At 43.3% G+C, this 25130-nt stretch overlaps 2 protein-coding genes across 4 annotated transcripts; one reads left to right on the plus strand and one right to left on the minus strand.

Annotated features, from left to right (window-relative positions):
* Window positions 1-526: 526 nt before the first annotated feature.
* On the plus strand, window positions 527-11055 carry LOC149320834 (uncharacterized). Of its 3 annotated transcripts, none has more exons than XM_089504187.1 (3): window positions 527-711; window positions 3492-3606; window positions 5706-11055. In XM_089504187.1, exons 2-3 carry the CDS (start codon window positions 3492-3494, stop codon window positions 7664-7666), a joined length of 2076 nt encoding a protein of 691 aa, XP_089360313.1. In that variant the 5' UTR covers window positions 527-711; the 3' UTR covers window positions 7667-11055. The 3 variants fall into 3 exon arrangements, with proteins under 3 accessions (XP_089360313.1, XP_089360329.1, XP_089360321.1); XM_089504203.1 differs by lacking the exon at window positions 527-711 and adding an exon at window positions 1853-2021; XM_089504195.1 differs by lacking the exon at window positions 527-711 and adding an exon at window positions 2036-2134.
* A 4333-nt stretch (window positions 11056-15388) lies between these two features.
* Window positions 15389-23528, minus strand: LOC149320835 (zinc finger protein with KRAB and SCAN domains 5-like). The gene is made up of 6 exons (XM_089496640.1): window positions 23505-23528; window positions 18326-18656; window positions 16754-16865; window positions 16019-16104; window positions 15697-15814; window positions 15389-15615 (listed from the first exon to the last, which is right to left on the minus strand). Exons 2-6 carry the CDS (start codon window positions 18650-18652, stop codon window positions 15389-15391), a joined length of 870 nt encoding a protein of 289 aa, XP_089352766.1. The 5' UTR covers window positions 18653-18656; window positions 23505-23528.
* Window positions 23529-25130: the final 1602 nt, after the last annotated feature.

Here is a 25130-nt window from a genome sequence, read left to right on the forward strand (position 1 = left end):
AGACTGTGGCAAGGAGAAGGCAGAGTCCCTCTCCATAATAATGATAATAATATTAATAATGATGATGATGAAGACTTATTGTAAATGGAAAGACTGTGGCAAGGAGAAGGCAGAGTCCCTCTCCCTAAGTCAGAAGCGATTTGAAGACACACAACAACAATAATTGCTATTGCCTAAATGCCCTAGAAGATCCTGCTTGGTCTTGGAAGCTAAGCAGGGCCAGCCCTGGTTGGTACTTGGATGGGAGACCAAGTGCTGCAGGCTCTGCTTCACAGCTAGCCAAACCAATTCCTTGCCTATTAAACCCATAGGTTTGCCAAGGCACCCACTGGCATGGTTTCCTTCAAAGGGGCGGGTTTGCCATGGCCATCCTCTGAGGCTGAGAGAGTGTGGCTTCTTGCCCAAGGTCACTGGAGGCAAGTGTGGGCAAGAGTAAGGGCAAGGCAGGGCTTCAGTGGCCGCCACTGAGCATGCGCTTGCCAAGAGCCCCCACCGCGCCGCCCTGTCAAAATAAGAGTCCCCTTCTTTCCCTCTCTGTCTGTCTCTTTTTCTCCCTTCTCCCCCTTTCTCAATCTCTCCCTCTCTCTCTCTTTCCTTCCTCCCTTCCTTCCCTTTGGCTCGCCTTTATCCTCTCCATCTGGCCTGGCGGAAGGGAGCAGTCTTGGCTGGAACACCTCCCTCCTGGAGCAGCATAAGTAACCAGAAAGCAAGGTATAGACTAGAGAGACCTCTCCCCCAGAAGTTTTTAAAAATGAACATTACAAAATAAGAATGCATGGACTGTAGTTTCTGGAGGGAAGCAGGGAAAGGGACTCCCCTCCCTCCCTCCCTCCCTCCCTCCCTCTCTTTCTTTCTTTCTTTCTTTCTTTCTTTCCTCTCCTTCCTCCTTCCTTCGCTTTCTTTGTTTCTTTCTTCTTCCTTCCTTTACCTTTTCCTTCCTTTCCCTTCCCTTTCCCCTTTCCTTCGCTGACTTTCGTCTCCTCGCTCCCTTCCTCCTTCCCTCTTTCTTTTCTTTCTTTCCTCTCCTTCCTTCGTTCAGTTTCTTTCTTTGCTCTCCTCCCTCCCTCCCTACTTCCGTCCCTGTCCTTCCTTCCTTCTCTTCCTCTCCTTCCTTCCTTCCCTTCCCTTCTCTTCCGTTCCTTTCCTTTCCTCTCCTTTCTTCTCGTCTCTTCTTCTCTCCTTCCTTCCTTCCTTCCTTCCTTTTTCCTTTCCTTTCCCTTCCTTGCTTTCTTCCTCTCCTCCCTCCCTCCCTTCCTTTATCTTTCCTTTCCCTTCCCCCTTCCTTCCTCTCCTCTCCTCCCTTCCTCTTCCCCCTTTTCCTTCCCTTTCCTTTCCTTTCCTTCTTTCCCTTCTGTTCCTTTCCTTTCCTCTCTTCTCTTCTCTTTCCTTCCTCTTCCCCCTTTTCCTTCCCTTTCCTTTCCTTTCCTTCTTTCCCTTCTGTTCCTTTCCTTTCCTCTCTTCTCTTCTCATTCCTTCCTTTTTCCTTTCCTTTTCCTTCCCCTTCCTTCCTTCCCCTCTCTTCTTCCTCTCCTTCCTTCCTTCCTTCCTTTTTACCTTTCCTTTCCCTTCCCCTACCTTCCTTCTCTTCTGTCGTCTCCTTCCTTCCTTTCCCTACTTTCCCTTTCTTTCTTTCTTTCTTTCTTTCTTTCTTTCTTTCTTTCTTTCTTTCTTTCTTTTTCTCTTTCTTTCCCTTTCCCTTCTCTTTCCCTTCCTTCCGCCCTTCCTTTTCTCGTCTTCCTTTCCTCTTTCTTCCTTCTTTTCCTCTCCTCCCTTCCTCTCTCTCTCTCCTTCCCTCCCTCCCTCCTTCCTCCTTTCCCCCACAGCCTATTATTCAAACAAGAGGCTACTGGTGGTTGTGACAGTTAGTTTCTCTGGGAACAGCAGAGTACCTCCAGTTCTGGAAATCTGAACAACAGCCACAGCAACAACAAAAGAGGAATTCAAAAAAAGAGGCCCAGGGACCGGCTGCTTAGTTTTTAAAGAATTCTTCATGACATAAATCCTTTTTCAATTTCTTAATTGTCAGTTTTGCTCAGTCACAGTTTTGTTAAATTGAAAAGCTTTCCCAGTCTGTCAATGTTAAAAATGTAACCTCTTGAGAGCCTTTCTTTCCCTTCCTTGGTTCCTGGCCCATGTAAGTAGTCTTTCTGGGAAAGTGATTTTTTGGCCTCATCCACACTGCAAAATTAACCCAGTTTGACACTGCTTTAACTGCCACGGCTCAGTGCTATGGAAATCTGAGAACTGTAGTTTTGAGGAGACATTTAGCCTTCTCTGTCGGAGAGCTCTGACACTACAACAGACTAGAAATCCCACAATTTCATAGCACTGAGCCATGATGGTTCAAGTGGTATCAAACTGGATTGTTTCTGCAGTGCATATGCAGGCCTTGTCTCCAAGGCTGCATCCACACTGGAGAAATAACCCAGTTTGGTACCGCTTTAACTGCCCTCGCTCAAGGCTGTGGAATTCTGGGAGTTGGAGATTGTTGTGTGTCCCAGAGATTACTACCTATATTAAATGAATACTAACCATTATATTAAATAGAGACCCAGTGTGATATAGTAATTTGAGCACTGGATTATGATTCTGGACACCCCAAGTACACTCATGTTGCAAAATTCCCACTTTTTTGTACTTGCTAAATTCCAGGAGGCTTTCAATATAGGAATTAACCTGCGTATGAACTATCTGGTGTAAAAATTACATAGGTGTGGGTTTCCCCAAGCACTTATATGATGGAGAGTCAGGACTGAGGATTGCCTGTGATGCATACATTTCTGTACGTATCAAGGACATACAAATTGAACGGACATAATGTGTACCAGGGCTCACTAGGACACCAGTTCTCAATTCCAGGGTTCTCTGTCTCTGTATCAGGGCCTGCCCAGCTATTAGGCAGAATGAGGCAGCCACCTCAGGTAGCAGAGCTGGGTGTGCCATAAAATGGCATCAAAGTATTACTAGTTTTTTTGGTATTAGTTTTGTACTTTAGATGGAGGAATGGTGCTTGCGGGTATTATTATTATTATTATTATGTTGTTGTTGTTGTTGTTATGTGCCTCCAAGTCATTTTTTACTTATAGCAACCCTAAAGCGAACCTGTGATAGGGTTTTCTTGCCAAGTTTCTTCGGATGGGTTTTTCCCCCATTGCTATCCTTTGAGGCTGAGAGAGTGTGACTTGCCCAAGGTCACCCAGTGGGTTTTTATGCTTGAGCAGGGAATCAGACCCTGATATCCAGCATCATACTCCAGTGGCTCAAACCTATTATTATTATTATTATTATTATTATTATTATTTCTTACCTGCCTCTCCCCATGGATCGAGGCGGGGAACAACAACAAATAAACAATTAACAGCATAAATTAAACCACATTAATTAAAACATGCAAAAGGATAAATGAGACATACATGACACCACACTGGCTCTCATTATTTTATTTATTATTATTTTCTTCAGGTGACTAAATGGTGTTTTTTGTCTTTCAGATGCCAGTGAATTTCCAAGAGGTTGCTGCATATTTCCCAGATGACCAAGCGCCTGTTCTGGATCCAGATCAAAGTATCCTGTACAACAAGAGCATCATCACCCAGGGGCATGCTGGTAATGTGGCTTTTCTGGGTAAAGAGCCCTTAGAAGATGGTTCAGAGACTCAGAACAAAACTTTCTGCAACCACCTGCATGTGTATACATGTACCCTCTGTTTCCAGTGTTCAGGCTGTGAGTGCTGAACCTTATGTACCAAAATGATGCACCCACCGGCATGCACACAAACACACCCATGAGCAAAAGGGAGGTATCTACAACCTGAGGATTGGGACTGCTCACTTGCATATGTACAAAACGCTTGATGGTAAAGGAATATTAAAAGTAAGGGGGCAAAATCTAGAATGGTGAGAAATGAAATTGAAAATATAAAGGTGCTCAGGTCCCTCTTATGGATGCTATTAGTTTTCCCTCCTGAGTTAAACAATCAGAAAATTCAAATGTGTTACCTGCATGATGCTCCAAGAATCTCTGGTTGTTAGACAGGGTTTAATCTGCTGCTGAATAGAGCACTAACCGTGGTATATTGAGGATTCTGGGAATTACAGCCAGCCCACCATATCCACAGATTCTTCATCCATGGATTCAACCATCCACGGCTTGAAAATATTCCAAAAAGATATAAATTCCAAAAAGCAAACCTTGATATTGCCATTTTATATAAGGGAAACCATTTTACGTCTCCAGTGTATATAATGGGACTTGAGCATCCACAGATTCTGGTATCCACAGGGGTTCCTGGAACCAAACCCCAGCGGATACTGTATTCAAATAGAGTATCAATTAGTAATGCCATTTGTTTATTTAAAATATTAGAATCACAGAAATGGAAGAGACTGCAAAGGCCATCCAGTCCAACCCCGTGCCATGCAGGAATGCACAATCAAAGCACTGCTAACAGATGGCCATCCAGTCTCTGCTTAAAAACCTCCAAAGAAGGAAAGACTCTCTTTGGCAGGCTGTTCCATTGTTGAACAGCCCTTGCTGTCAGTTCTTCATAATGTTGAGGTGGCGTCTCCTTTTCTGTAGCTTGAATCCAATGTTCAGTGTCCTAGTCATTTGTACTTTAAGCCCCCACAGAGCTCCTCATGCTAACCTACTGCCACCAACTGTGAGGGTTTCCACTTATCCCCAATGCGAGCACCTGCTACTGTCCCACAGTTGTGGCCATTAACTGTGCAGACCTTCAAGAAGCCCACTTGGTTCCTTTGCAAGACTGGATTTCTCTTATATTGACCCTGGACACCACCATAGACACTCTGTCTGAAATTAAACCTTCCCATATTCTTGATGCAGTTTTCCGAGGCAAAAGCATATACAGGTTGAGTATCTTGAATATCCCTTATCTGAAATTCTGTAATCTGAAATTCTCCAAAATTGTCCACATGGGTGGTAGATATAAGGACACCTTTGCTTTCTGATTGTTCAATGGACTCAAGCTATGTTTCATGCACAAAATCACTAAAACTATTGTGTATAAAATTACCGTCAGGCTATATGTATAACGTGTATATGAAACATAAATTAGTTTTGTGTTTAGACTTGGGTCCCATCTCCAAGGTATTATGTATATGCAAATATTCAAAAATTCTGAAAAATCTGAAAGGTTCCAAGCATTTTGGATAAGGGATACTCAATCTGTAATACCAAAATAAAGATCTATTAAACAGAAATTGAGCATAACATTACAGATTACCTATTCTATATATCTAAATCGCATCTCTCACTCTTTCTCTCATATCCTAACTGACCTTGACTCTAACTAATTTTTATCTCTGACTGTAGCTAACTGAACTAACCACTCAAACTTCTTAACCCAACTAATTCCTAAAACAACTCTGACTCCAGTCTTATTCCCCCCTTTTCCCAAATCCCTTCTGACATTCCACCAAGCACCACACATTCACAACTTTTCCCCCTTACCCTCTCCTAATAGACCCTTACCTTATTACATCTGCTATACTTTGCATACCCAACCATATTACCTTAATTTATCTAATAAATGCAACAACAATACCCCCAAAGGTCATATCATCACAGGGAGATTAAAGGCTCAACTCCTTGGAGACACCAGAACCCTGCTCAGTATGGTCTCCCCCTCCCTCCGCTCTGTATGTAAGATTGCTTAAGTCATTGATCTTTCTTTCTTCTAATAGGTGGTAAACAAATGAATGAGAATAAGGAGGACTTTCAGACACAAAAATCTGAGCAAAAGCAACAAACTGGGATGTCACTGGGATTAGCAGGTGAAAATGTTGGCCAATGTTTTGAGAAAGGAGAAACAGCTGTGAATCTCTGTAGGCCAGGGAAACAAACAGAGCACCACATAGCAAAAAGAACAGATAACATTCTACCATCTATGGGAAATCCCCAGGCTCTTGGCAAAGGCCCATCCCGAAAGCGCATACGCAGATCTCAGGGCCCGAGGACATGCAACGAGTGTGGGAAGACCTTTGCTCAAGCCTCCAACCTTCTGGCACATAAAAGAATCCACACAGGTGAGAAGCCATATAAATGTGTGCACTGTGGGAAAAGCTTCACTGAAAGGTCAAACCGTAACAGACATCAGAGGACCCATTCAGGAGAGAAACCTTATCCGTGTATTGACTGTGGGAAAAATTTTAGCTTCAAATCCGATCTCATTAGGCATGGAATTACCCATACAGGAGAAAGACCATACAAATGCTCAGATTGTGGGAAAACATTCAGCCACGCCTCAACCCTGATTAGACATGAAAATATCCATACAGGAGAGAAACCCTATTCCTGTACAGATTGTGGGAAAAGTTTCACTCAGAGTTCATCCCTTCTAGCGCATAAAAGGCTCCACACAGGAGAGACCCCATTCATATGCCCCGTTTGTGGGGAGAGTTTCAACTGGAAGTCACACCTTATCACACATGAGAGAACCCATACTGGAGAAAGACCATACAAATGCTCCAAGTGCGGGAAAAGCTTCATTGAGAAGTCCAAACTGAATAGACACCAGAGGACTCATATGGAAAGGGAAAGTCATAAGTGTGAAGAGTGTGGGAGAGTCTTTACCATCAAATCCAATCTTGTGAGGCATCAGATAGCCCACAAAGGAGTACAATCATTCATATGCCTCAGCTGTGGAAAAACCTTCAACCAGTTGTCAAAGCTGGTCAGACATGAGAGGGTCCACACAGGTGAGAAGCCTTATTCCTGTGCGGATTGTGGGAAAAGCTTCAGCCAGACCTCTGAACTCCTTAGGCATGAGAGGATCCACACAGGAGAGAAACCATACAAATGTGCCCTCTGTGGAAAATGCTTCAATCGGAGGTCACACCTCAGCACACATGAGGCAACTCACCTGGGAGGCCATCCATATGAATGGCAAGACAGCGAGTCAAGGTACGAAGGCAGCTCCTTCCTTATTGCCGGCACAAATCCACCCAAGCAGATTTATTTGGAGGGCCATCCCTCTAAATATTCAGAGGGCAAAAAGGACTACAGTCACAGCTCCCTCCTCATTGCAGGTGTGAACCCACAGGGGCAAGCACAGATCGGAGGCCAACTCTATGAATGGCAAAACAGCGAAACAAGCTACACTCACTGCTCACTCATTGTGATGGGCAAGAGCCAACAAGAAGAGATTCACAAAGAGGATCAACCATATAAATGCTTGGAGACTGATGCACGCTACAGGAACAGCCCATTCTTTATAAACAGTGCAAATGCCCAGGAGGGAAAGGCTGTGGGGACCCAACTCTATCATTGCCTAGTTGGTGACAAACGTTGCAATAACTCCTCACTCCTTAAAGAGAGAGGAGAGACCACCCAAAGCGAGGAGAATGAGTTTAAATGTTCTGAGTGTGGAAAGAACTTCAACTGGAGGTCACATTTCATTCGGCACAAGAGAATTCACACGGGGGAAAAACCATATGGCTGCCCAGATTGTGGGAAAAGCTTCAATAGGCGATCACACCTTGTTAGGCATGGAAGAACCCATATTGGGTTGAGACCATATTCTCAGACCGCAGAGGAAGTGTCAAACCAGGAGCAAATTCTCTTAAGCTCAAGTGAATCCACAGAGGAAGAAAATGAAATTAGCACCCAGTGTGTTGAAGCTTCTGTTGTGGTTCATACTGTATGAGACACTAGCACACCTGGTTAAATAGTGGAGAGAAATTCTGTGATAGGAAAATTTTCAGATCAATGTACAGTGCAGCTTTATATACACATAATATATGTCCAGGAGAAACAGTAGCAGAAGTTCATACAGGTTGAGTCTCCTTTATCTGAAATGCTTAGGACTAAAAGGATTTTGGATTTCATATTTTTTGCAGGATCTTGGAGATGGGGCCCAAGTCTAAATACAACATTTATTGATTCTTCATATACATCTGATACATATAGCCTAAAATTAATTTTATACATAATATTTTAAATAATTTTATGCATGAAACAAAGTTTGTGTGCATTGAACCATCAGAAAGCAAAGGTGTGCCTATCTTGGCTATATGGGAAAAGTTTTGGGTTTTGGAGTATTTTGGATTTCATAATTCTGCATAAGGGACACTCAGTCTGTACAAATAGATGAGGTGGTAAAACTGCTCCTGGACATAACAGTACTTAAGATTGCCAGACAGGAATGTTTCCTCATATGAAACAACATAGAATATGTCTTGCATATAGAAATTAGCTTGTCAGGTAGAAAAATTCTAGATTAATTTTTCCTCTAACACATTTGTTGCATACACACAGGGATGATTTTCATGTTTATGCGTTCCTTCACCCAGACTCTGAAGTGGTATATTACAAGAACAGCTTTAACACCTCATCTGCACTTTGTGTAAATCCTGTCCATTGTCAAACTATGAAAAGAGCTGGTAATTTTCTGTCCAATCCCAGGCCTTTGAAAGCACTGGAGATAAACCATTTGGCTTTTCTCTCAGTGGACCGTCAGGAAAACTTTGTTCTGAGGTCAAGACCTACCAGACAGCAGAGAATCCATATTGGAGGAAGAAGGAATATATAGCAAAATATCTATTAAAGTCCAAATCTTGCTGTATGCCAGAAAAGACCTTGACATTAAAAGACTTAAAATCTCCCCTCTTTAAGACAGTCAGAACCCAGCAGAATTAGATGTGAGTTTATTGATTCCAGCAGGCTTTGGCAAACCTAACTATTGATAGAATAAGACTGTATATCCTTATTGTTCATTACTAGCAGTTCCTTATATCTATATAGAAAGAGACAAAATTGCTAAGCCTTTAGACCAAAGATAGTGATGGATAGTTCTCAGTTTATTTGTGGAACTGTATTGTGGGATGACCTGCCTTTAAACTGAGAAAAGGCATTGCTGATTATATCTAAATTAGTCTAGAAATGTTTATTTGGAAAAGAAAATGGATTGTATGTCCTCCTGCCACTCCTTCTTCCAGTGAATAACTGAAAATATGGCCCTGCAGATGTTGCTAGACTCGTGTTCCCATCAGCGCCAGCCTCCACGGCCAATGATGGGTGTTGAAGTTCAACAGTGCCTGGAAGTGTAATCAGTGTAGTAGATGAAGTGGTGGGTGTTGTTCCTGCTTGAGACTATATTTAGGAAGATAGCTTAGCTGGATGTTCTTCCACATTAGAAAGTTCTTGAGTATGGAGCATTAGATGCCCAGGATATAAGACAGCCATCAATCTTGAGTCATCTTAAGACAAATGCATTTTATTTGGTCTTGGATTGCAGTATATTTTGTGAGGTCCAGTGGCTTGTGCTAAGCTTATTCTAACCTTAAAGACTTTGGGAGTGCATCTACCCTGTAGAAATAACACAATCTGGCACCATTTTAAGTGCTGTAGCTCCATCCTGTGGAATCCCGGAATTTGTAGCATTGCAAGGTCTTTAGCCTTCTCTGCCAAAGATTGTTGGTGCCTCACAAAACCACAGATCCCAGGATTCTGTAGGATGGAGCCATGGCATTTAAAGTGGTATCAAACTATATTATTTTTACAGTGTAGACATCCTGGATTGTTTTTGCTGCAGTTTGCCTATCCACCCTGACAAACACTATAAAAGAAGAAAGGAATATTTCTGGTTTAACAATTTCCTTGGTAGGATAGTCTTCTGCACACAGGATTTTTTTTCCATGGAGAATATGCATCCAAACAAACCTCCTGGCCTCAGGAGTGATAAATCTCAAGAACGTAACTGACCCAATATCCTGGATTTTGGATATTGGGTCCTTTCACACTACTCAATAATAGCACTATGATTCCACTTTAACTGCCATGGGGTTTGCAGTCTAAGGTATTGAGCCAGATAACTCGAGTAGCTCTTCATGGCAATTAAAGTGGAATCATAGTGCTTAATACCTCTTTGAACCCCGCATTTCTACAAGATGCAGAGGCAACAGTATGCAGCCCACAGGTAGGTGGTTGTGTGGTGACTACACATGTGTGTGTCCTGGTGCATCATTGACGAGTTTCCTAGCACGTGTGCTTCATGTATTAAGTGCAATGATATACAGGCGTGTGTGTGGTCATTCTTCATCGGGATGGGGAAAACCTAGTGAAGTTTGGGAGATAGGTAAGGAAGGCTGTGCCCACACTGATGGGGAAACCTCAGCTTGCCGTCGGGGCTTCTGGATCCACAGGGATCCACAACTGCACCCAAAACAGACTTGGGATACTGGCAGCACTGTCCACAAACTCCAGGTCAATGGCACACCCAGCTGAAGGTGCTTCCTTTTGACCTCTATCACAATGGGGATTCTCCAGAGTTTCTGGTCTGATCTGGAGCAAACCCTCTGGAGAATCACCCTGAAGTGCAGATAGGAGATTATGTACTGGATGTAATTGGAGATTGTGAACTGTGTGCCACCTGTTTTGCACCCATGCATCACCCAAAGAGGTAAGTACCGGAATGTTTATTTTCCTCAGTGCGGACACAGTACCAGTTGACTGCTGGAAATATATGCTTTTCCATAATCCACAGAAGTCTTCAGTTGGTGGAATGAATGAATGAATGAATTTTAAGATTTTGGTGCTGGCTAGCCTTAATAAAGTATTAAATATTTAGACATCCAGTACACAATCCCAATTTTTTAAATCCATCTGCAAATACACTTGAAAATCTCCTTCACTTTTACTGCAGCAAATGTGTTTATATTAAGACACATATACCGGTAGGCACATGTGTGTTTCGTTAATCTATGGTTGCTAAATTGCGTTTCAGATGGGAAAAATAGCTGTTGGGTTGGGGAACAATGGATACTGAATATTTTGTTACATATATTTGTGCCATGTTATATTTCCACAACGCTTATGTCAGTACAGCGTTTGAAGAAGACCAAATGGCTTGTTTGTAGGGATTACTTTCATTGTACATTGTTCGTTCTCCATCCTTTTCTAAGATGGTGTTCCAAAAATGCAAGAGAGCAACTGTTGTGCCATACAAAATAGTCCAGAATTTGTGACATCTATAATGTAAGATAATGTTTTATTCCCCATATTGACAATTGTTATTAAACTTGTTTTAGAAAATTACCACTGAAGACTTGTCCTGTCCATCTCCACAATATATCGTTTCTATACAAATGTTCCAGGATATTTCAGAAGTTGTTACAACAGCTTTGTGAGCTATATTGGTTGCATTATGCTAAGAAGAGCGCATGTGGTGCTATCTCTTTCTCTCCCTTAAAATTCCTGAAAAGCCACCTTTTGGCATAGCAAATATCCCTGCATTTCCCCATATTATTCCTATCTTGTGGTGGTACTGTAATTGTAAACTCCATGAAGGCAGAGACTTTTGTATTTCTTTTTAAAACTGTAAGATATCAGGGAGCCACCACTGATAGCTTTTGTCTTCGCAGCAGCCCTATGATGTGAGTCATGGTTTCTTGGACTCACCCACCTCACAAGGCTGTTGTATAGATAAGAAGGGGAGGAGGAGAGTCATATGTGGAGAAAAGGCAAGATATACCTCATACAGTTGGCTCTCCATAGCCACAGATTCTGCACCATAGCCACTATCTACGGCTTGAAAATAAATAAATAAATAAATAAATAAATAAATAAATAATACCAAACAGAAAAGTTTGATTTTGCCATTTTACATAAGGAACACCATTTCACTATGTCATTTTATTTAATGGGATTTGAGCATCCAGATTTTAGTATCCATGAGAGGTCCTGGAACCAAACCCCAGTGTATACAAAGGGCTCACTGTAAATGTAACTAATAAATAGTTGTGTTGCTGTGTGCTTTCAAGTCAGTTCCAACTTAATGGCAACCCTAAGGTGAACCTGTCACAGGGTTTTCTGGGGCTGAGAGTGTGTGACTCACTTAAGATCACCTAGTGGGTTTTCATGGCTGAATGTGTATTCAAACCATGGTCTCCCAGGGTCCTAGTCCAAGAATGAAACCACTATACCATGCTGGCTCTCAACTGAAAAAATAACAGCAAATTTTTTAAAAAGTAAATCCTCCACTTGTAATACACACACACCACTGATAGCTTTTCTCTTCACAGCATCCCTGTGATCTGTGTGTTATTTTGGCATGTGAGACAAACGATTCCCATATGTCCCTCTCCCCATGCAATAAAAGTACAGTAGTAACAACAAGAAATCAAATAATAATGAGGAAATCAAAACAGCTAAAGAGTTCCCATACTTTGGATCAATTATTGATCAGAATAAGGACTGCAGTCAAGAAATCAGAAGTCTAGGATTGGGAAGGGCAGCTATGAAAGAACTAGAAAAGATCCTAAAGTGTAAAGATAAACTGCACACTAAAGTTAGAATAGTCCAGGCCACTGTATTCCCCATCACCATGTATGGATGCGAGCTCTAGACAGCGAAGGAAGTGGATGGAAAGAAAATAAAATTGTTTAATCCATGGATTAAAAAAAATCTGTAGATAGAGAGGGCCGACTGTACTTTGGCCACAACATCATCAGAAGGCAAGGTTCATTAGAAAAGACATAATGCTAGGAAAGGTAGGATCATAGAATCATAGTTAGAAGAGACCGCAAGGGCCATCCAGTCTGACCTCTGCCATGCAGGAACTCTGGCCACCCAGCCTTTGTTTAAAGACCTCTAAGGAAGGCGACTTCGCCACTCTCCGAGGGAGGTTGTTCCACTGTCGAACAGCCCTTACTGTAAGGAAGTTCCTCCTAATGTTGAGGTGGAATCTCTTTTCTTGGAGCTTGCATCCATTGCTCTGGGTCCTAATTTCAAGCAGCAGAAAACAAACTTCCTCCCTCCTCAATATGACATCCCTTCAAGTATTTAAACAGGGCTATCATATCACCTTTTAACCTTCTCTTCTCCAGGCTAAACATCCCCAGCTCCTTAAGTTGTTCCTCATAGGGCATGGTTTCCAGACCCTTCACCATTTTAGTTGCCCTCCTTTGGACACGCTCCAGTTTCTCAATGTCCTTTCTGAATTGTGGTGCCAGAACTGGAGACAATATTCCAGGTGGGGCCTGACCAAAAAAGGGGGAAATCACCAAAGAGGAATTCAAAGAAATAGCGGGCATGTGTAGGGGTAAAGTCAGAAAAATTATAGCGCAGAATGAACTCAGGCTTGCTAAAGAGGTTAAGAACAACAAAAAGGGCTTTTTTGGATATGTCCGCAGCAAAAGGAAGAAGAAGGAAACAGTAGGGCCACTGCGTGGAGAAGATGGAAAAATGCTAACAGAGGACAGAGAAAAGGCAGAATTACTCAACACTTTCTTTGCCTCAGACTTCTCAGAAAAGGAAAAGGGTGCTCAACCTGAGGATAATGGAGCAGAGGACAGATTAGGGGAATTTCAGTACAGAATAAGTAAAGAGATAGTACAGGAATACCTGTTAACCTTAATGAATATAAGTCTCGAGGACCAGATGAACTACAGCCAAGGGTATTAAAAGAACTGGCAAATGTAATATTGGCGCTATTGGCAATAATCTTTGAAACCTCCTGGAGAAAAGGAGAAATCCCAGCAGACTGGAGGAGGGCAAACGTTCGCATCTTCAAAAAGGGGGGAAATGAGGATCCCAACAATTATCGTCCAATTAGTCTGACATCTAAACCAGGAAAGATTCTAGAGCAGATCATTAAAAAGAGAGTCTCTGAACATCTAGAAGGCAATTCCATAATCACAAAAAGTCAACATGGGTTTCAGAGAAACACGTAGGTTTCTAGAAATTAAAGGGACCCCAAAGAGCCTTCCACTCCTGCCCCCTACTCTGCCCTGCAAGAACACCTAGGAGGCTAGAAATTGAAGGGATCCCAAAGGGTCATCCATTCCAGCCTCATTCCTCTGCCCTGCATGAACACCTAGCAGGCTAGAAATTGAAGGAGCCCCAAAGAGCCTTCCACTCCTGCCCCATACTCTGTCCTGAAGGAATACATAGGAGGCTAGAAACTGGAAGGGGCTTCTCCCCTCTCCCGTCTCTTCCCCAGAAGCACAAAGGTCAGGATGCCACCAAAACCTCCAAGGAGCATGCGTAAATATGTTGATGCGAAATGTTCAAGACAAAAGGAAGGCGCTGGTGTAGTAAAAAGTTCCGCTATGCATGGTTTCACATCACGCAAATCGCAACTTTTGTGCAATTGTAGCGCTAACATAATGTTTCTGGGGACTGATGGAAAAGCAAGCAATGTGGTAGAACATCGCGTTATAAGGTCATTGCGCAACATTTGTTTCACTTCCTTAGCGGAATTGAGGGTCCAAAAACTCGCGTCTGATAAACTCCTTAGATTTCCTACATGGCAGGGGGTTGGGCTGGATGGCCCTTGTAGTCTTTTCCAACTCTATGATTCTATGATTCATTTGAAGAAAGAACTTTATAGCCTCTGTATGTGGATTTAATTTCTGGCATTTGTCCATTTCAGCAGATTTTAATTGTATGATGTAGCTTAACATGAAATTCTCAAGTTGTGTGAAAATTAGTTTGGGGAACAGCAAGATAAGGTCCCTGTAGGTCCAAAACACACTACAGAAATGATCCAGTTTGAGACCGCTTTAAATGCCCAGGCTCAATGCTAGGGAATCCTGGGAATTTTCATTTTGTGAGACATTGAGCGTTCTCTGTCAGAGATATCCTTGGTGCCACAATAAACTACAGCTTCCACAATTCCCTAGCATTGACCTAGGGCAGGTAAAGAACATCTGTACAACATACAGTCGGTTTTTCATGGGCCTGTCATGGACTGAAGCATCTACAGCTGGTCCCATCGCATTCTCCCCAATGGCAGCGTACACATGAGGCCTATCTGCAATGGGAAAGAATGAGACTTGAGGGCCTGTGTTTTTTGCCTTTCATGTGTGTTAGGGGGATGTCCAGAACAGACCCCCTCAGATATCAAGAGCCGGCTGTACTAGTGTCCTAATAAACATTTTGAAAACGTTTGGAATTTCTAATCCAAAAATATCTAGACCACAAAGTAGGTGCAGAGGACTATTGCTATCTTCTGGGATTTGCTCAAGTCCTTTATTAAATACAATAGTAGAGTAAAATGGTGCCTCTTAAATAATTGGCAAGGTTTGCTTTTTGAATGTATGTTTTTCAATATTTTCAAGATATGAATGGTTGAATCCATGGATAAAGAATCTGTGGATCAGGAGGTCCAACTCTACCTTCATTATCTAATTCAGTTTTGTTTGGTCAGTCCCAAAATTTGTTCTTCTACTGAGAGAATGAGATCCCTTGCTATCTAAAGGGGCCAAAGGAGAACCAGCATGTAGTAGTTTGAGTGTTGGACTAAGATAGCTGGAGACCAGGGTACAAATGAACTGAGTGGGCTTGGGAAGGTCACCCCCTCAGCCTCAGAGAAAGGCAATGACAAACAGCATTTGCACAAATCTTGATGAGAAACCCTATGGCAGGTTCACACAGACGTCACTGTGTCAACATCAGGGCTTGGCTTTCTCCGACTTTTGGCAAGAAGGTCTGGTGGTTGGATGGGGCCAAAGCGGCAATTGGAGGAGGCAAACCAGGCCCTTGGTGCGGGGGATACAGCTAGTGAAGCCCTCCCCTCGCCACCCAGTTGTTGCTTGGCCAGAGAGGCCAGAGACATAAGCAAAGCTGAAAGAAAACCACTCAGCCTGCTGTAATCTATCAAGATTGAAGAAATACCCTCAGGATTACTTTTCAGCACTTCTAAAATGCACAATCCCAAGAAAGAGGGAGCCTTACTCAGAGAGGACAGGGTCCCCAGAATCTCCTCCATCACTTCCTGATGAAGGGCCTTTTGGCCTGGATCCAGCAGGGCCCACTCCTCTGTGAAATCCACAGCCACATCCTCAAAGGTCACCTGCAGAAAGAGAAAATTAATTCTTTTAGGTTGCTCAAGAAAACTGAAACGCTTACAGCATGCCATCCAAAGACTCCTTACAGTGGCAACTTGTGATGGAAGCAAACGGAAAGAACAAGATTCTGTGGGGACCAGGGAGTTTTCAAAGGGAGATAGGCACCCAGCCCAGCTCTTTGTTGGCTCACTTGAGATCCTGTTCCCTACCTTTTCTAGCTTCCCAGAAGGTGTTCTGAGTCCATCAGGGTGAAGAGATGTCCTTGTACACTTAGACCCAGTCCTTATACCGCCTCCTGGGAGGAAGAAAAAAGCAAAGAGTATTTCTAACCTTTCTCTCTCCTTCCAGTCCCTCCTACATGTATGCTCCTAAATGCAGCATACACCATTTCCCACACCAGGCTTTATTACATTGTTTTCTGTAGACATGCCACTGTAACTGGATACTGAAATCTGTGCTTCTCCTATCCTCCTTCACCATCTTTCAATCTTGCTTTTAAAAGCTAGCAACAAAGAGGATGAGGAGGAACAGGAAGGCTGGTCAGGTATAAAAAGTCCTTGTAAAACATACTTCCCTGTCAGAGGTTTTGAGGTATACAGTGGACCCTTGTTATACGCTGGGGTTTGGTTCCAAGATCTCCCGTGTATAACAAAATCCGTGTATGCTCAAGTCCCATTACATATAATGACATAGCAAAATGGTGTCCCTTATAAAAAATGGAAAATCAAGGTAAATTTATACTTTTTTGTAACATTTTCAAACCGTGGATGCTTAAATCCGTGTATAAAAAATCCGTGTATAAGAAGGGCCGACTGTACCTGTAATTTCAAAGTGCTAGTTAGCCTACATAAAATGGTCCAAGTGCTGCAATGGATAGAGTCTGGATATTTCAGACATATTTGAGAAGAAGAAATCAAAGCGGAAACTACCCTCTTAGCCCTTACTCATTGAGGAGGACATTTCTTCTCTGTACTGCGTGATCCACTTCGGCCGCTGCCTTTTACTGGATTCAAAAGGACACTTCTCCTTCTCAGCCATCTCTTTCACAAACAAGTCCTGCAGCAAAAGCAGAAATGGGGAGGGAGAGGGAAGAGAGAAGAATTTGTTAGCGCTGGGTCAAAACTGAGTTCCTACGTAGATGATTGCCAGCCAAGAAAACAAAGGCCACTGCAGAGTCTAGAGACACAAACTCCTGCTCCTGAATAGAGTTTCACTCATGACTGCTGAGGTTTTTCCGAAGAGGCATTTAGTCTTAGGAGCTTTTCACTTTACACTCTCAAAACGGGGCTAGGGAGCTTTAAATACTATGCCTGGCTGCTGCATTTTGGGATCTGTAGTTCAGTAAGGTTATGACATCCACTCAGCTCAATTCCACATGGTGCGCTGGAGCATTCTTCCTCATATACACAAACACAGTCTATGATTCTGCTAGTGTTTCATCGTCTTCCTTTCATGGTGGCACAGTGGTTAAATGCTGTACTGCAACCACTCACTCACAAACCATAAGGTTGCAAGTTCAATACTAGAAAAAGGGCTCAAGCTCGACTCAGGCTTGCATCCTTCCAAGGAGGTTGCTAAAATGAGTACCCAGATGGTTTAGGGCAGTTAGCTTACACTTTGGCAGGTTACAGACCGCCATATAGTACGTGCGGAGCGCATACTAGGGTTAGGAAGGGGCGGTGCTTCTGCACCCCCTAACCCTAGTACGTGCTCTGCGCATAGAAAATGGCGGCGGCCATTCCACACGGTTATACTAGTTTCAGTATAACCTCCCCAGGAAGGGAGTTCTAGACCCCAAGGGCAGCCCCTGAGAAGCTCCATCTCATGTTCCCACAAGATAGGACCATGAGGATACACTCATGTGGGAGAAGATGCTCCCTCAAAAAGACTCAAAGGAAGCCAGGTGGAGAGATACAGGACATAACTAACTGGACGAATTGTGCCTGGAACTGAATCAATAACCAGCAAAGCTGCTTTAAAGGGGAGTCACAGGTTCCCAGTAACCAGCATCCCCTTTTTGTTCAGAGACATAGCTGTGTAAGTCTGAAATATCAATTTGCAAAGGGATCTTTTAGTCTATTTATCTTATGACTTCTTTCAAAGTGCTACAAGATCGCTTTGCATACCCTATTTTCTTGTTTAGATTAAGCTTCAGTTTGTTCAAAAATTTTCAAAATGCCTTCCAAAGAAATAGTGATGGCCCAGCAAAATGACCAGATGAAAAGACCTCAGCTGCTCCTCTTCCTCCTCCAGACGGAGCTTTACAGGACATAACCAGCACAATGAACTGGGCCTGGAGCTGAACCAATAACCAGCAAACCTGTTTCTAAAGGGAGTCACAGGTTTCCTGTAATCAAACCCAGTTAGTAATCTGGCTACAAACCGTGTCTTCCGCAGACAATAACGTCCTAAATATACATAATAGTAATAGTAATAGTAATAGTAATAGTAATAGTAATAATAATAATAATAATAATAATAATAATAATAATAATGGCCCCTCCAAATGAGCTCACCTTCTGCTCTCCCTGCTTCTCCTCCTCTGCCTGGCTCAGGAGGAAGCCCTCTGCCAAGGCCACTGCTTGGGAGGTTGTCTCCGCTCCACACTCTCGAACCCAGCTCCCCATCTCTGGGGGAAGGATGGCCAGGAACTGCTCCAGGATCACCAGGTCCATCATCTCAGCCTTGGTGTGTCTCTCTGGCTTCAGCCACTGACAGCAGAGACTGTGGAGCTGGCTGCAAACCTTTCGGGGCCCCAAAGCCTCCTCTTGGAAGACAAACTGCCTGAAGTGCTGGCGCTGGACCTCAGAACTGAGCATCTTCTCCCCAAAGCTCCTCTGCATGGCTCTACCCAAAAGAAGCATGGAAAACGAGAGATCATGTAAACGCTCTTTTACAGCTAAATCCACATTACAGATTCTCAACGCAGCATCCTTCCACTTGCCCTGTCCCTATTGCCTTTCCTTTCTCTTGCCACCTTTTAGCACATCTCTGTCAGCAGCAATGGTGTTGCTTTTTAATCTTTCTACATTGCTTTCAGGACATTTTGTTAACTGAAGTAAAGGACAAGGTGGCGCCCCATGTCAGTACTCCCTGCAATGTATTTGGGCTCTCCATATTTTCATATCTGGGGCCAACATGATCTTAAGGGGTCCCAGGATGACCTTTGGCATTCCAGGTGTATTTCCCATGAGAAAGGAGTGGAGACTGAGGATTTGGTTATGGCTCAGGTAATGCTGCAATCCAAGCTCAATGGGGGCTCTGACTCCTTCCTCAGCCCAGGCCCATATCCCTTTCTTCTTCCACCAGGAGACGAAGGAGAAGCCAACTGGGTCCACCTGCCCTCTGCCCTCTTCCAGCCAACAGTCCTCTCCATCCAGCCTGGGGCTGTCCTCATCCAGTCACTGCTTTTGCCCAGAATCCCAATGTCTTTTCCTGGGTCTTTGTTACCTTGCAAGATAGCCCACCCCTTGAGGGTAGGATCCCAGATATCAATCTTGGTCCCAAAACCTGGCTCCCTCCTGGGCATAGAGAGAATCTCCCTCTCACTGTCTCACCCTCAGACCCCAGTCTGAACCTCTCCCAATGTCCATGGTCTCCTCTTGAGACAGGGAATTATCACCCCTCTGCACCTCTCAAACTCCGCTCTCCAGTTTCCAGATTGCCATTTTGTTTAGCTCTCAATGCTGTTTGTGTTTGAATTATTATCATGCTTGATGGCACTCTTGCATATTTCTTAATGAAACCTTCTTCATTCACCCAGACATGGAGACCTCAGTGAATTCTGCTATAAACAGATGTCAATGATCCTAAAAGTACCCAGCTTCTTCCAAGTTTAGGAGAATTCCCTGAACATTTTAAGTGATGCTGATAGTCGTTGGGGACCTTTGTCAGTACCCCCCCTTTCTTTGGGTAACCCCTCTCTTCCTTGGAGAACCTGCAGTTGACAGGACTGCATCCTCCATCAAAGAGAAAGTGCTTCTGCTGTCTGCCAACATCTGGTGCCTCAGGCAAGTGCTTCATTCAGCCTAAGGGTGGGTTACAAACGCTTAGTACTTTCCACTGACCCTCAGCTTCTACTGAGATGCAAGGAGCAGCAGACAGAGTACCGGAAGGGAGGAATCTGGGTATAAACATCCCCAGAGCATCAATTATAATAAACAGCATAAACAAACAAGGATTTATAGGGTTTTTTGTGTGGTTTTTTTGAGCTACATGGCCATGTTCTGGAAGAGTTTATTCCTGGTGTTTTGCCACCATCTGTGGCTGGCATCTTCAGCATCCAGCATTTTCTGAAGATGCCAGCCACAGATGCTGGTGAAACGTCAGGAATAAACTCTTCCAGAACATGGCCATGCAGCCCGAAAAACCCACAAAAAACGATGGATGCCGGCCCTGAAAGCCATCACTTCACAAACAAGTATTTCTAACTAGGTTTTGGAAAGAACCCTGAATCCTCAAATTGTTGCCTCCAGTTAGTTAACAATCCTGAGCTAGATGGACCAATGGTCTGACTCAGTATAAATCAAGTTATGCTCCAAACATAGAATCACATTCTCTATTGGTGGTGGTTGTGTGTTTTGGCGAGTTTGTTGTTGTTTTGGTATGCCTTGAAATAATTTCCGACTTATGGAGACCTTAAGGCAGACCTATCATGGAGTTTCCTTAGAATTTAGCAAGTTTTGTTCTGAGGGGGTTTGCCCTTGCCTTCCTCTGAGGCTGAGAGAGTGTGACTTGCCCAGGGTCACCTAATGGGCTTCCATGGCTGAAGGGAATGGGAATTCAAACCCTGGTCTTCCAGAGTGCTAGTCCTACTCTCAAACCACTATGCTCCATTGTCTCCCTTTCTTGAGTATAGCCCAAAATATTTGGGAGGCTGGGAGTAGCTTACAATACTTTAACTGAGAACAGCAAAGGTGGAATGTATAATAGACATTAGGACCTTTTCAAAACATGCTCTACTTATTTCCAAACAAAAATCCTGCCTCAACAGAAATAGCCAGCTACACTCTCTGAGTTTAAAACAACACGAAAGACCACTCTCTACACTTCTGAACTCTTCCAAACCTGCAACCTGTTCTCTTGATCCAATTCCTACTCGTCTTCTAATCTCTATAGCTCCCTCCTTTCTGCCCTCGCTTCTCCATATCATCAATCTCTCTCTCTCTACAGGCTCCTTCCCTTCGGACTTCAAACATGCTTTCATCTCCCCAATTCTGAAAAAACCTTCTCTCGACTCCTCCTCTTTGTCTAGCTATTGTCCGATTTCTCTTCTTCCCTTTCTTTCTAAGGTTTTGGAACGGGTTGTTTATTCTCGCTGTCTTAAGTTTCTTGAAGCCAACACCATCCTCGATCCCTTTCAGTCTGGCTTCCGCCCAAGGCATTCTACTGAGACAGCTCTCACTAAGATTTCGAATGACCTTTTACAGGCCAAGGCTAATGGCCTTTACTCTGTTCTCATCCTTCTTGATCTGTCTGCAGCCTTTGACACCGTTGATCACTCTCTTCTAGTTAATATACTTTCTGACCTTGGGTTCTCAGACTCTGTTCTCGACTGGTTTAGATCTTACTTGTCTGGCAGATCTTTTGCAGTGGTTGCTGGCGGTCAGACTTCTTCTCCTGTTCCCTTATCTGTGGGTGTTCCTCAGGGCTCTGTTCTGGGTCCCCTTCTGTTTTCTCTCTATACACTGTCCTTAGGAAAACTCATCAGCTCTTTTGGCTTTTCCTACCATCTGTATGCCGATGACACCCAGCTGTATCTTTCCGCCCCTGACCTTTCTCCAAGGCTTGAACAGCAAGCCTCGTCCTGCCTCACAGCTGTCTCGCAGTGGATGCGCCATCGGCGTTTGAAACTCAACATGTCCAAGACAGAGCTTCTTGTCTTTCCTCCTAAGCCCATCCTTCAACACTCCTTTTCTGTCTCTGTGGACATTTCTATTCAACCAGTCCAGCAAGCCTGCAGTCTTGGCTTTATCTTTCACTCTTCTCTGTCGTATATCCCTCAGATCCAGACCATAGCCAAGGCTTGTAGATTTTTTTTGTACAATGTTGTCAAAATCTGACCATATCTCTCCGCCTCTACTGCCAAGATCCTGGTCCATGCCCTAGTGATCTCACGACTTGATTACTGTAATGTCCTCCTGGCTGGGCTTCCTCTTTCTCACCTCCGTCCTTTAATTTCTGTCCAGCATTCAGCTGCACGCATTATCACTTCCACCCACCGCTCTGACCACATCTCTCCTGTGTTGGCATCCCTTCACTGGCTCCCTCTCCCTTTCCGCATTCAGTATAAGCTCCTGCTGTCGACATTCAAAGCCCTCCATGGACTGGCCCCTCCTTACTTATCAGACCTTCTTTCTCCTCACCTTCCCACTAGGGCCCTCCGTTCTGGTAGTCAAGGGCTGCTGTCCCAGCCCAGGATTTCCTCTGCCCCATCCCGGATTCGTCCCTTTTCACTTGCTGCCCCTCACTCCTGGAACCTTCTTCCCCCACAAACAAGAGCCATCACTTCTTTAACCAGCTTCAAAACGGAGTTGAAAACCATCCTGTTCAGAAAAGCCTTCCCAGGCATTGCATAATTGTCTCTTACTATTTGATGTTGCTTACTATTTGATGTTCTTGTGGTGCCTGTTTATTGAACCATTTCCTGTATTGCTATGTATTGTATATGTATTATCCTACTTGTGAGTATGTATTTTCCCTGGATAATGATTAACCTTCCATTTTGAAGCCAAGCCCTCCCTCCAGTCCATCTGCCTTGGTCCAGGCCTCGGAGGTAGAGAGGAACTGCTGGACCTCTTACCCTTTCCCTCCACCACTCCTTTCTCCTTCTGTGTCATGTCTTTTTAGATTGTAAGCCCGAGGGCAGGGAACCGTCTAACTAAAAAGATTGTATGTACAGCGCTGTGTAAATTTATAGCGCTTCATAAATAAAGGTTAATAATAATAATAATCCTATCCAGATGGTTTTTAAATTTTGAATGGGAAAGTGTTCATGGATGGATTGTTTTGCCATGTCTTGGTTTTATATGCTCTTTGAATTGGCATGTGTCCAATGTGTTCCTTCCACAGGGCCTTCCTTCCGTATTGGTTGTCGTTCTCTTGCCTTTTCTTTTGGGGATGAGAGGGAAGCCCTCTTTGAAGGGTTTCAATGTCCCAAATGCTTTCATGGAAGGAAGACCCTGAAGAGGAGCAGAAGACACAGACCCTGATCCTCTTATCCTCAAAACAAAAGGCAGACCAAGCCAACAATATCCTTATCTATCTCACAATATCTATAGTATATCTATCCATCTATCAAAACAGCTCAAACTATCTCTCTTAGAATATTTATATATCAGATGTATCAGTTCTGATATCATGAGACAGAGACATTCTAAGAATATATATCCAAAGAGATCCCTTGAGTGGAAATTAAAAGGCAGGAGCTTTCCTGGAGCTGAGCCTCCTTCCTCAGATGCATTTGGGCCCAAAGGCAAATATTACTCTTGGGTCCAAATGCCTGACTTAAATCTAGGGAAGCTCCTGCTGCTGCCCACTCCTTCCTTCCTTCCTTCCTTCCTTCTTTTCTTTCTTTGAGTCTCAAAGGGGCTGCAGGGTCTTCTTCTCTTTAGCTCCTGATTTTACAGACTGACAGAGCTCTGTCCTTGGATTCTAAGAATAGACATCTCCATCAACTGATACATCTCTACCTACCTCTCTCAGAAGCAGATATTTCAGTGTGTGTGTGTGTGTGTATATGTGTGTGTGTGTGTGTGTGTGTGTGTATATATATAAAATGAGACTGTCTAGGTCTCAGTGTCTATATCTATATATAAGGCTGTCTTTCTCCCTGAGAGTCCCTATCTTTCTCAGACACAGATCTAGAACCCTCCTCCTTCTTCCTCTTCTTTCCTCTAACTGCCCCGAACTCCTCACAGAGAAGGCCGGGCTTAAGCCCCCGCCCCCCAAGGCTGCCTCCGAGCCTTGATTGGCTCATTTCTCCTGCCACTCAGGACCCTGTCCACCAATCAGATCCTCCTCCTCCTCCCCCTCCCAGAGCCCTGCCGCCTTTGAGAGGGAAGTGAGGCGATTGGCCTCCGTTGAGGGGAAATGGGCGGAGCCTTCAGGGAGGGAGGAGCCTCTGAGGGGAAGGAGGCGTGGCTTAGCCCCATTGGGCTTCAAGGGGCTCAGTTCAGGGGCAAAGATGGAGGACAGGCAGAAGGCCCCACAACAACACAAGTCCCCCTCAGTACAATGTATATGTTCTAAATCATAGATAACAATAAATCATACACATGTTGAATAACACATAAATTATGAAATAGAAGATAATAGAGACACAAAGCTCCCACAATACACACATTGATATATAGATTATATATATATATATATATGTACATACACATAGATATACACGCAAAAAATCCAGTGATACCTGTATTGGCCAACCGAAATGCACAATGTACATATACATATATAATTGTCTTGTGCATATATATATATATATATATGTCTAAATTTATATAATATATAATTATAGAGGTAGAACTTATAAAGTGTGTGTGTGTATATATATATAAATGCAGAGGTAGCTGTCTTGGCCATTGAACAAATCCTCCAGTGATCCCTTTACTGGCCAACAGAAATGCACAATATTCTTGTTGCAAGCGTTCAAAGCTCCATGGGCTTCTTCCTCAGGAAAGATGTCACAAACCAAACAGGAGAAGGAAAAACAAAGGGATTGGAGATGTTAGTCAGATGCCTGCCTTTTGCTTTTTCTGTCCTTAGTAAAGATGTTATGAGGGAGAGTCCATTACTAAGGACTGAAACAACAAAATGGAGGCATCTGGGCTCTGACGAACATCTCCAGTTGTTTTTCCTTCTTCTTCTCCTGTTTGGTTTGAAACATCTTTCCTGAGGAAGAAGCCCATGGAGCTTCGAAAGCTTCCAAAAATCTATTCTGCATTTCGTTTGGCCAATAGGTGGATCACTGATGGATTTTTGTTTGTATTTGTGAAATGGCCAATATATAATTTATAAATTCTAAGTCTATAATTATATACACACACACACATATATATATATAATAGATTTATATATTACAATTATATATATATATGTGTATGTATATATATATATATATATATATATATATTTCTTTCATTTAGTCTCAAAGATGCTACAAGATCTCTCTACATACAACTGTGGTCTTCCTGTAGTCACTCTTTGGTTTGTTCTTATTTCAAAGTATGTTTTAATTGTGAATTGTTTACTTGTATTTTAGGTGGGCTGTGATATTGGGATGTGGGATTGTATGTTATCTGTAAGACACCCCAGCTG

Source organism: Sceloporus occidentalis, unplaced genomic scaffold (assembly GCF_023333645.1).
Source record: "Sceloporus occidentalis isolate IW3139 unplaced genomic scaffold, rSceOcc1.0.p SCAF_1, whole genome shotgun sequence".
In the NCBI taxonomy this organism is placed as follows: Eukaryota; Metazoa; Chordata; class Lepidosauria; order Squamata; family Phrynosomatidae; genus Sceloporus; species Sceloporus occidentalis.

Coding starts and splice junctions, on each gene's coding strand:
- LOC149320834 (XM_089504187.1), top strand. CDS start 3,492: ATGCCAGTGAATTTCCAAGAGGTTGCTGCATATTTCCCAGATGACCAA. Junction 3,607..5,705: donor CATCACCCAGGGGCATGCTG/GTAATGTGGCTT, acceptor TTCTTCTAATAG/GTGGTAAACAAATGAATGAG.
- LOC149320835 (XM_089496640.1), bottom strand. CDS start 18,652: ATGCAGAGGAGCTTTGGGGAGAAGATGCTCAGTTCTGAGGTCCAGCGC. Junction 16,105..16,753: donor AGAAATGTCCTCCTCAATGA/GTAAGGGCTAAG, acceptor TCTTCCTCCCAG/GAGGCGGTATAAGGACTGGG. Junction 15,815..16,018: donor CTTCTGGGAAGCTAGAAAAG/GTAGGGAACAGG, acceptor CTCTTTCTGCAG/GTGACCTTTGAGGATGTGGC.